Consider the following 12,084-nt stretch of genomic DNA (forward strand, 5'->3'; position numbering starts at 1 on the left):
TGCTTCTAACTCGAGCTCTCCAGGCCCATGTTAGACAGATCAGCAGAGCCCTGCCAGGACAGGGACTGCCTGGAGCCGTCCTGTCTGCAGGTGCTGGCTTTGGTCCCACACACGGATTTTGTGCCTGGCTGAAAGGAAAGGCTGAGCGGCCACTTTGTCATTGAAAAACAGATCGCTGTTTGAGTTTGTTCAAGGCTGGCAGCAATCTAGGCAGGATAACAACCGCTTACGCACACTCTGTATCTTCTCTGCCATGCTGTAACTGGGCGCTCTGAACTGACACCGCATTCCCATAAAGAATGCAGGAGGAATTTCTCCCCCAAAGCGTAGGTGAATTTAAAGTGATTTTCCATTGTTCCTGTGCAGGGGTATATGCGAAACAGCCATGGTGAGCTCTCTGCACAAACAGATGTTCAAGGACAATGCAGTATATAAAATCAGTCATAATTCATGCATTGTAGTCCGGTTCCCCGAATGCGCTGAGAAATTGGATGCTGTGGTGCTTAAGGAGCTGTCGTTTGGCAAAGCGCTTGAATAGAAATAGTGCCAATTTTGCACTGTTAATCAAATAACTTGAAAATTCTGAGTAACATCAAAATGTTAGTTCATGTTGTGCGTTTTGTTTTTATTCAAAGTATTTTTAGCTTCAATGTGCTACTTAGGAGAAAACTGTTATACTAACTATAATTATATATAATCTATAATCTACTATATATAAACTATAATCTACTCTTCATAGTCTCATATCCATTCATAAATATGTATGCACATATATGCGTAAAATGTCAAATCTCTGCTGGTAAACTGGCTGTCAGTTTCCTTTGGGCAAATAGAAAGTTTATATTTCAGGGTATTAAATGAAACAGAGAACTTTCCATTATTAAAAATATACACAGAGAAATCCCATATCTTTCCAGCTTTTACTAATGATGTTCAGACTAATAAAGTGTTTCCAATATTTAGAACTATTTAACTTGCACTAAGATTTGTCTTTAAGCTAAAAGCTGGCACTTTGTAATGTGAAACATGTAGTGGCTAAGTATTTATGGCTGATTTAGTTTTATTCTTACCATCTTACTTCTGGAAAGTTCCTCTTTCTCATTTTATCATTAGATAGTAATTAGTATTCAAAGGAAATTGGCCTTAATATATTAAAATTGGTTTAGTGCCTTTAGACCTGTACCAAAGGCTGTGTCTTATTGGAAAATGTAACCGGGGACTCTGTGTATGTAATTAATTGTAATACAATTAAGAACTTCCATTAAGCAATAGACAAGTACATTAAAGTAATAAGGGGACATTTCTGCAGTGCAGTCAACTTTATGTTTTGTTGTTGCATCAAGGAAATATAGGCTCACTTGCTCTTGAATGGGATTTTCTTAAATATTTTAAGAAGCTGTATTACAAGCAGCATCTCTATGTTCTGATATTAGAAATGCATCACTTTTAGACATCCCCTGGCTCTTCCAGGAGTCCATGCAGGATCAGCTTCAGCTTTCAGACGCGTCCATTCCAGGCTCACACCTCTGGTGCCACAGTGTGCTGTGTTACTGCTGCTGCAGCTCCCAGGGGGCCGCGGCTCAGCAGCCCTGCGCTGCAGACCTCCACTCACCCTCAAGTTGCAGCACCAGGGATGTGCAGTCCTTGGGCAGCTGCCCCACACGGCCCTGTCCCGGCTCAGCTTGGAGCAGCACCTCACGCTTCCTTCCGGCTGCTCCTTCCTGCTCTGCTCGTGGCTGAGCTCGTGCCCCGCTTCTCCCACTGCTGCGCCCTATGGAGGCACGGTGAGCAGCCCACTGCCTCGCAGTGCTTGGCACTTTTTGCAGGCTCCTACCTGTCTGTCCTGCGCACAGCTCCAGCTTCTTTTGCAGTTTCTTTCACAAGCCAAATCTCAATTAGGCAAACTGTTAGCAGAACTGCAGAACTCTCGGTGTTCTCTGCAAGCCATTATACAGAGGCCTTTGTTTCTGGCCCAGGCCAGGGCCGTGTGCCCTGCCGGCCGCTGGGCAGCTCTCAGGGAAGCGCCGGCTCCAGCATCCACTTTACTTGATTGTCTTCCCAAGCAGAATCTTTTACATTCAAAAGCCACAGTGCGATCTCCATTACAAATACCCTGACAGGCCTGTAAATATTTGACAGGTTTATTCACAGCTGCTTGCATGTGGAAAATATTTTTATGATTCTTCCCCCAATCAGCCGAGGAGACGGCGCTGCTCCCCTCGCTGAATTCCGGCAGTCTCGCAGACATCCTCGGAGCTGCAGGGAGAGAGCAACGTGCCAAGCTCTGCAGTCAGGTTTTTCCCTGCAGGGCATTTCTCTCTGTTGTTACTGATATTACTGCTATTATCCAATGCACCCTCAGGGGTCCGGGTGTCTTGCCATCTTTAGACAGATGATCTGTTTTGATGGTGGAGTTTCTGGCTGCTCTCCCAAGAGCAGCAACTGTAGGATTCTGTAAACCTGAATCCACTCACAAGGCTTCATAAAACAAAATCAGCAGAGGTTATGTGATGCGCAGAGGATCTGAAATGCTTCCAGCGCAAAATCCTGCTGTTCCCTCACGTCAGCCACAGCAGAGCACACTGCTGCAGCATCACACGCCAACACGCTCACGTTTGCAGCCACGGCGGCTTTTTTTTCCCCTGCTTATGACCTGGCAGGCTGCTAATTTTCTTTCTAATACTTTTAATAAAGGTGTGTGCCATGTGAGAGCAGCTGGGCGCTGGTAGCTACGGGCAGGCAGGGGCTGGGGCACAGCAGCAGTGGGACCGGGCAGAGCTTTCCTTCAGGAAAGGTGCAGGCTGAGGTTAGTATGTTCTTTCTGTTTGGTTTGGGAGGTGTTAATGATGGCAGAGCATTAACGATGTCCCCACACTGGGCCAGGAATGGGAGGTTGCTCCCTGAGCCCTGGCGTGCCATCACCCTGCTGCAAGATGCTTCTGAGTGCACCAAAAAGTTTGACATATCTCAGTGTATCTTTGAAGTACTGCAACGTGAGAATTTGACATGATACATTATGATAATCCATAGTATAGAGACATTAACACAGGGGTCTTTGACAAAATACATTGTAATGTCTCTGAAGGAGCCATTACAATTTATCTTGTCATTCTGGAGCATGGAGTGGTGGCGATGTTAAGATGGCTCTGCATAAATTCACACATAGACCATTTCCTTTGATTTTTGGAATTTTTTCAAGCCAAATGGCACAGCCCAGTGTGTAGCTTTAACTCCTCTGCCCCACACCACAGGTGCTCCCCGTGGGGCTGTGGGAGAAGTGTGGTCTCAGCCCTGCTGTGGGTGGGATGGAGGCAGTGGGACTGACACGATGAAATGTGGATCTTCTGTGTGCTTTCAACGTGTGTTTTGACTCATGTAGCAGTAAATGCTCATCTTACTTCAGTGCAGACATGAATGGTATTTGTCATAAGCAATGACATTTGTAACTGAATTAACAAATAGAGAAGGGAACGCTCCTGGCAAGCTGGGAAAAAGCTCCATTCCTGGCGGTTTTGTTCCTTCTCTCCTACGTCTGTACTGCTTACAGCCACTGCTCTGACAGTTTCTCTTGCTGAAGCAAATGGTGGGTAGGTCTGAAATTACCCCGATACAAGGGAGCCTGCTTTGGAATCAATGCTAGGCACTTGAGTCCTGTGCCAGGGCTCCCCCCGAGCCGCTGTCTTTCCAGTGTAGGTGCCCTTGTTGTCAGGGCCAGACCTGGGAATTCTCTCTGCTTCCTGGGAGCTGGAGTGCCCAGGTTGGGGCCAAGGGGCAGCACGACAGCGAGGTGGGGGCAGAGATGGGCAAGGGGTTCCCCAAAGCGTGCTGTGGCTTTAAGGCCTGTACTGAAAGTCCAGCATCTCATCTTCCCATTATTAAAATTTCAGCAAAATATAAAGTTTTCATTAATCTCCTGCAGCAAATTTAGTACTCTGAACTGGCAGTCGGTTCAGCTTTTAGGACTGCATTAGCTGGGATATTGAACAAAACGTGTCATTCTTCAGTATCTACTTGAAGAAGCTAAGTCAGTTTTCAAATATATTTTTACCGCTTTATCTAACGGCACTGGAATGATCATTTAGAGCTGAGATGCTTTATTAGCAGCTGGCATAGAAATTGCTTTGTGCAAAATTATGTATTGCATTATAGTAATGTTTAAATTGGTGTTAATCCAATGTCATAAAACAAAAAAAATCCTTAAAATGTGTTGTATTTTTTCAGTAATTGGAATTTTGGCTTAATGAGATGTTACCTTTTATAAAGCCATACCTGCAGTGGTAACGAGAATACTAATTGACAGTAAGCTTCTGTACAGGGAGCTGAGCTGGGGGCAGGGGCGGTGCTGGCAGCGCAGGGGCCACGTTGCGCCGCGCTGCGCTGTGCTGCAACCAGGAGAACCGTGCAGGGGTGGGCGCCCGCGGCCCTGGCTGACCCGTGCCCAACTGAGCTGGGGCTCAGATGCTGCTTCCCCTCCTGCTGTGCTGGAGAGCCCACGTGGCAGAGCTGGGGGGTCCCGTGCCCCACGAGGAGCTGACGCTGGGACGTTGGGGACATGGCAGTGCTCTGCACTGGGCCGTGAACTTCTGCTGTAACGTCTGCGATGAGCTGGTGGCCAAGTCTGCGGGTGGAGCGTGAGAGGATCCTCCCGCTGCCATGGGCCCTGAGCGCTTTCTTCTTTCCTGAACGAATTGGCAATCCCTTGGTTTAGATGTCAGTGCAGGTGTCCCCGCGCAGCCACGTGCCGCCGGTTTGCGTGCTGTCCTGTAACCTCTTGTTCATTGCTGTGGGTTGTTTTGCAGGTTCGAGAGGAGAGGAGATCTCAGAGGAGGACCCTCAGATCGACATAGCCACGGTGCAGGACATGCTCAGCAGCCACCACTACAAGTCCTTCAAAGTCAGCATGATCCATAGGCTTCGATTCACCACTGATGTTCAGTTAGGTAAATCAATCCCTACTAAAGTGCTGTGGAAAATTGAATGGTTCAAACCTTTGGCCATATCTAATAGCTAACTGTCCATTTCCGACATTTTTAAGGCATTCATTATCACGTTGGTCAGTTTTATTGTGGAGCACATCGCTTGAAAGCGTTGCTAGCATTTCAGCAGTAAAAAAAAAAAATGCTTTCCATTGAAAATAATTTGGTATTTTTATTATCCACCATCAGCTAGCACATGCTTCTTCTGAAGGAAGGCCATTGCTTAATGATCCCATCTCTTTTTTTTTTTACTGAAAGATTTTAACCACCGAGTCAACATTTGGAGCGAAGCAAAATACAGCTAGCATCCTCTGAAGGTGTTGTGTTGTCCTTCTTCACTTTCTGAATGCTTTTGAAAACCTGAAGGCCAAGGGATGACAGAATCTTGAATTATCAAAGTCCCATTGCTGTTTTAAAATGATTGAATGGCTTTTTAACTCTGTGTTTAAATTGTGGGAATTTGATTAATGATGGACTGGTGGGTGACCTGGGACATTCCTGCAAGTACCGTCCATAAAGAAATGATTCGGCAGTAAAATATTAGGTGCTGTGGTGTTTACAAAACACACTTATTCTTGGGAATTCAGTAGAACTGTTAAATTTAAGTGCTAGCATTCTCTGTATTGTTGTCTTTACAGTCTCTTCGCTCTTGCATCCTTAAGCACATTAGAAACGCATGTCTCTAAAATTTGTACAGGAGAGGCTTTCTTGGAGGTTCTGAGCTGTCTTGTTAAGGAAGGGTTGATAGGCTGGTGCTGGAGCAGGACAGCACTGGTGTGTTCTCTGCTTTTGAGCAAACTGTCGGGGAGTGAGAATTGGCTTCCAGTAAAGTTTGACCCCCTGTGTCTGGAAGCCGTCTGAAATGAGAGCCCAAGAGGTCACAACAGATAGCTGCAGATAAATGGGGAAGGGAGAATAGCTGTTAAATGAAACAAGTGGCGTATCTTGTTTTGTAGCAATGGAGCTGATCCTGCCCAGTTGTGTAAGGACCACAGCATTTCCCTTCCATAATAGTCTGTGAACATTTATGCTTTCTGATGACAGCACACTGGCAATGGAATTTTTGCATTGTGACTATTGATTGAAAATCCAAGAGGGCTCAGTGAGGTGTTCACAGTCCAGGCAAACAGTGCCAAAGCCTCCAAAAGAAGTCAAAATAATTGCACAGTGCTGGTTTTTTTCTACTGAATGTCTCAGTGATGTTAAAGGAGCACTGCTGATAAAGCAAGCACCGAGGTGCTATTTGCAGTAACGATGCTGAGTGCTAATGTGTTAATCATCTCTGAGTAACAGACTGCTCCATGCAGTCTGAAGTATTAAAAAAAAACTAAGTCTCTTTTAATCTCTAATGAGTGGCTGTGGTTATGGAGAAATTCTTCATTGGCTTAGCGATCGGTTAGCAGTCAGTCACTAAGACTTTTCTCAGTAGCATTTTTATGTGTCACTGGTTTTATGGTGCAGCCACAGCAAAGCGACACTTTTCTGGAGATTCTGAAGCCACAGCATCGCTCCTTATTGGCAGCACTGGTGGTTTGATGGCAGCACAGGTCCAACAGCAGCACAGGACGGCCGCCCACTTAGCTGAAAAGTGGTGTGGTGACTGCCTGGAAATGTCTGTGTGGCTTTGGGGAGAGCCCCAGTTCCATCATCTGAATGTGAAAGAATGTATAAGTACGTGCAAATACTCATCTTATTTGAATAGATCCCGTACTGTACCTTATTTCACTTGCATGGGGCAGGTAGCCAAAGTGTGAGCTGTGTTTGTGGATTGCTGTCTGCACAGTGGTACTTTTTGAAATGTTTTTAGCTGTCTGAAAAGTGGTCACTGAGTCTGATGCAAGATTTATTGAAAATATGGGGGCCAGCTCAGTCATCTTTACATTCTGCATGGTTCTTCTTGGCAGAAAAAAGAGATGCAAATGGGAAGGGGAGGAATGAGCACCTCGTGATGTGATTTTTGTTAGGGCTGGAAGCGGTAGCCCCGGCAGCTTAAAGCCTACCTTTGTGTGTCTCAGCTAATGGTGGATTATGATGCACGTGCAGTAGTGCTCCCAACATTTTTAGAAAGGTGCAGTTGTGTTGTGAAGGCATAAGACAAATTTGCTTGTGTACCATGTTAGCAGAACGAAAAGAAGCGCATTGCCATGGGAAGCTGCTGCCAGAAAGCATTCCAGTGGGGTGAGGGCATCGCAGAGCCAGCAAGGGGAGCGAGGGCAGAGCAGTGGTACTGGGGTACTGCAGCTGTGGCATTTCTTGTGCTAAATTGAACGAATTTTAAAATATCCTAGAAGAGGTATTTTTGCTTATTTTCTGAGTATAATAAATTTGTGCTGCGACAGAGACTGTAGAAGCCACATCCATAATAGTGTTTTGATTTTAGGTTTCAACGCGCACAGATTGCAAGAACAATAACACAAAAAAGACAGCATTCTTTGTCAATGTGCTCTTTGGATGTGTGTGAGCTTAAGCCAGTGATGCTGAGATACAGAAATAATGGATGAAGTATACAGCAACAATTTGCAGATAAAAATAATAGAAGTTAAAGTGTATTTTACATGATAAAAAAAAGATGAAAGAGGAGGAAGTCTGTTACATCTGAGACGGTTACAAAATCTGTGCTTGGTGAAGTAGCCTCTGCTGAAAAGATTGATGCAATGGGGAGTGACCTTGGCTTGGAGCAGGAGCTGGTGATGTATGTATGAGCATCTCTCTGCTAAATGGACCCAGATTTGTAGCACTAATATACATGGAAGCCCAGAACCAAACTCAGGATGGCAATAAATCAACAGCCACTTTGGGTGTCATTTCTGGTTTATATTCCACTATTGTTCTATCACTTTAATTCATGTCACTATCATCTGTTCATCTGGAACAGTTTTATATAATTTTCCAGTGGAGTTACCTGACAAATCCTATCAAATTAACAAGGTACGTTAACAATATTGACTGACTGTGGATGCTGAAGTTGCAGGACCATGCTGTGAAATTTTTAAAGGATATTTTTGGGAGTGACTTTTTCTAAAGGGCGGGCAGGGAGCATCCATTGCACGCAGAGAGTTTTATCTTTTATTCTTAGAACTTGCCTTGACTATTTCTTTATGTCCTCAACTTCACGTATTTTGATTAAGCTACAGGAAATAGCATTTTGAATAATCGATTACTGTGAAATAACAAAACTGATTTTAATGAATGTGTCCAAAATTACATTGCAAAACAAAGTGGGCTCCAGACAGAGCGTCAGCCTGCTCCCATTACGTAGTTCTAACAGTCCTTGTGTTAATTAGACTCTTGATACAGTGCTTAATTGAAATGCGATGTCTTTAATGTGACGTATGCTTAATGACAAAGTGCATTCTTGGATTAATAGAAGTGGGGAGGGAGTTGGTGGCATTGTTACCACCTGTCTCAGCAGCCAGGGGTAAAGTGAAGGTTACCCTGTGTTCAGTGGAAAGGACAGTGGAGAGAAGGCTGCTGCGAGCACGCATTGCTTGCTGTGTGTGCTTTCGTTTTAGGTGCATGAAGTACTGATGAAGTACTGACAGAGGAGATGTGCAAATTCTGCAGCAGTCACTGTGCTTTTAGAAACACTGACTTTGTTTTTGAGGGTTGAGACAGTTATGAATGTGGCATCCAATGCTTATTTGGTCACAGCTCTTAGAGGTTTTATAGTCAGCTTCTTTTTTTCTCCTGCTTCAGACAAAGCAAAGGCAATGTATTCAAAAGCATCGTAGCCAAAGCCCTTTAAAAGGAGAAGTTTCTCTCTGCCATTTTTCGTAAGTTGCAAGAGTGAACTAAAGTTCATTTACTCCTCTGCTGCTTCCTTTTTTCCTCCTGTACCATGAGCGTCACCTGGAAGCCGTGACTTTTAGAGACTGAGAAGTTTGCTTCTCAGTGTCAGCAGACACTGAGCAATGAGCTCCTGCCCAGCAGCCCAGCGCAGCAGTGCCGTAACGACGCCTGCAGCAAATGCCATGAGCACCCCAGCAGGCTGCAGCTCCCCGTTACATCCCACTGCACAAACACCGCTCGCAGGAGACATGCAGAGGGGTAATAGTGTAGGGATGTTCTGCACTCCGTCCCCAGAGGTCTGCAGCAGGATGCTGTGTGTGGAGGCACACCTGTGTGCGGTGGGAACCAGCCCCGGCCATCTGGGCTGGCTGTGTGGGGCCAGGAGCTCCCTGGCTCCCAGTCTGTGCTCACTGCAGCATCATCAGAGCTGGGTGCCACTGTTTGCGGGTGTCTGTTTACCACAAAGAGCACTTCTGCAATACTAAAACACATGTTGTCCTTGTGTAGAGTATGTTCTGTGTGTGCTGCCCAGGAGATGTAATAGTGATGTGTGATGGTGCCTCTCACATATAATAGTGACGACTGTAAATACGTGTCTTCATATACATCCTGCGGTTCATGTAGCTGCTGCTTCCAGAGGAGCTCTGTGTGTGCTGGGAAGAAATTTTCCTGTGATTTTTTTTTTCTCATTGGTGTGCTTATTTCCCAGCAAGGCAGGAGAATAAAGTACAGATTATCAATGCACTTTGATAATCATTTGCTTTCGGTTTCAAAAGCTGCCATGCTTTCAAAAAGCCCAGAAGGGCAATATACTTTCATCCCATTTAAGATTTATAAAGTGTGTCAAATGGCTGATATGAAATCACTTAAACAGATCACTATTGTGGTTCTCTATTCTTTCTCATCTCAGGTATTTCTGGAGACAAGGTAGAGATAGACCCTGTTACTAATCAGAAGGCCAGCACTAAGTTTTGGATTAAGCAGAAACCCATTTCAATCGATTCTGAACTCCTCTGTGCCTGTGACCTTGTGGAAGAAAAGAGCCCAAGTGAGTAGTCCTTTTTATTTATGTCCTCTCTCCTCTCCCTCTCTCTGTGTGCTAGATGCCCAGAGAATTATTGCTGCCATGTCCTTTCCTTTTATAGGTGTATTTTATTCATTATAGAATGTTTTTAATCTGACTTGATTCTGTTGTAGAGAACATAACGCAAACAGATGCACGTTTTATGAGCCTCCTTTTAATGCTGTTTGTGGCCAGTGGTGTTGTTAAGTTTCCTGCCTGCTGCCTGTAGCCGCTGGCAGCGCCGCACCAAGGAATCGCTGGGTAGGCGGCAGCTCAGGAGTCACATCCCCATTCCACATCTTTGTGATATTTTTGAACTTCTTAACATCTGGAAAGGCTTTGAACAATTCCTCGGACATGTGAGGATCTCAGTATCATCACAGTCTGAAATGGCTTCCATTGCAGCTGCAGGGTCAGCAGAGCTTTGATTCAGGAAGGCGTTGGTGCGGGCAGCAGCCAGAGGGCTCCTGTATGGAGGGGACACCGGGCAGAGGGCAGAGCCAGGGAGCTGTGCTTATTGTGCCCGTGGAGTAATGAGGGTCTGTATTCCTAAAATTCATTGTAAAAGGCACAAGATAGGCCCTAGGAGAACGGGACAGTGTCTCCTGGTGGCGTCAAAACGTAACTATCCACTGTCAAAAAGTAACTGAGATTCAAAAACATGGCAGGATTTTATTACGCCTGGGCTTGTGCGGGGTAGAGATGCTAAATATTAAGTACTTATCTGCAAGGTGACAGAGAGAGAGAATTATGTGATACGTATTTACAGAGGTAATGATCTGTTGAATTCTTTTGGAAGAGTAAATTTATAGCTGCCACAGATTTTATCAGCAATTATTGAACTATATCCTTCTCCCCTTCATTACCCCTTCCTAATTCCATATTCTTGCTCCAGTCACTGTCTCCCTTTCCTGTCTCCCAGCAAGTTTTTATGATCCTTGTGAAGGTGTGAGCCTGGGGAGAGATGTCCCTGCTGACCAGGCAGTCCAAGTGTGTAGCAGTTGTCTTTGTGGAGCTCTGAGATGGCACCCAACGTATCTCTGTAACAGATAACTGACAGTCTGCAAAGGCTGCAGCAGAGTCTGTGGTGCTTTGAAATACCCAACCACGTAGTGCTCAGCTGCACATCAGACCAGTTTTGTTGCTAAAGGTGTAGTTTGCACTTGTGAACATTAACACCTCGGGGTTTGTAGCCACATTTCATTTCAGATGCAGATATTCATAGTGATAAAATTGTGCCAGCAAAATAGGGCTGTATCTGAAAATCCAGCCCTGAAAGGCAAGGTTTCCAGCTTAGGCTCCCTTTAGCACCCTCAGCTGAGATCTTCAAGCTGTCCCTGAGCATCTCCAGGACTGTGTCCTTGTGGGATGGGGCTGGGTGGCAGCGCCTGTGCCTCAGCAAATGACACTTGGACCCAAACGGAGCAAACTGATAACCCAGGGGGAAACAAGGGACAGAACTGCAACCTTAACGAAGTGCAGTCCACCTGTGAGTGGAGACCCTGAAATGAGGAACTGTGGTCAGTTTTGAGAGAGTTCTGACAGGTTATGTCAAAGGCAACCTTAAAGATACTGCATTTTTATTTTCGCATTTTCATGTAGCCATCCGTATGATTTTCATGTTTAATAAATGTTCAACATGGTTTCAAAAGGAGAAAATAATTTTCCCCTGAAATCCGCTGACCTCTTCCAGATTCACCAAAGATGTTCCGAAAGCCATTATTTTAGGTCAGCAGAAGAGACTTTTAGTGTGACATGTCAGAATGATGCATTTGGGGGAACTCTTAACAGCAGATCAGTATCTCTTGAATTTTAAATGGAAAAAAGTTATTTTAGTAGCATAAAGGAATGAAACTCACTGTATTTCACAAGTTTTGTCTGTGATTTTTATCAGCAGAGTGATATATGTTTATAGCAGAGTTTACATCAAAAATTATTCCTGGATCTTCCTTGAATGAATTATTGCAAAGAAAGAGAGGCTGAGCAAAGATAAGGTGCTTGAGTTCTGCAGTATATTTTGTTTCCATGTTTTTATCTCCCGTAACACAAACACGCTCCATTTCATCTTTCTGAGTGCTGTGCACACATAGCAGGGCTGGTGCCATTGCACCACAGGGAGCACAGCGTGTGCTTTCTTAAACCACCTCTGCTCCCAGCTGTGAGCAGCCGAGGCCGTGGGGCTGCTGGGCGATGCTGGGCTGTGAGCAGCGCGGGGATCTTGGAGCTGTGCTGCAGGCAGTGCTGCTCTGTGTGCTG

At 45.1% G+C, this 12,084-nt stretch overlaps 1 protein-coding gene across 5 annotated transcripts in view; it reads left to right on the forward strand.

The window, feature by feature from the left end:
* MAPKAP1 (MAPK associated protein 1) overlaps positions 1 to 12,084 on the forward strand; it is an 82,453-nt gene that overhangs the window by 61,870 nt on the left and 8,499 nt on the right. For all 5 annotated transcript variants that reach the window (XM_042878794.1, XM_042878798.1, XM_042878799.1 and 2 more), the window contains 2 exons: positions 4,800 to 4,940; positions 9,676 to 9,813. In XM_042878794.1, the coding sequence (XP_042734728.1) occupies positions 4,800 to 4,940; positions 9,676 to 9,813 (279 nt within the window). The remainder of the gene's footprint in view (positions 1 to 4,799; positions 4,941 to 9,675; positions 9,814 to 12,084) is intronic.

This window comes from Lagopus leucura, unplaced genomic scaffold (assembly GCF_019238085.1).
Source record: "Lagopus leucura isolate 7727_CA_CO unplaced genomic scaffold, USGS_WTPT01 Super-Scaffold_100022, whole genome shotgun sequence".
In the NCBI taxonomy this organism is placed as follows: Eukaryota; Metazoa; Chordata; class Aves; order Galliformes; family Phasianidae; genus Lagopus; species Lagopus leucura.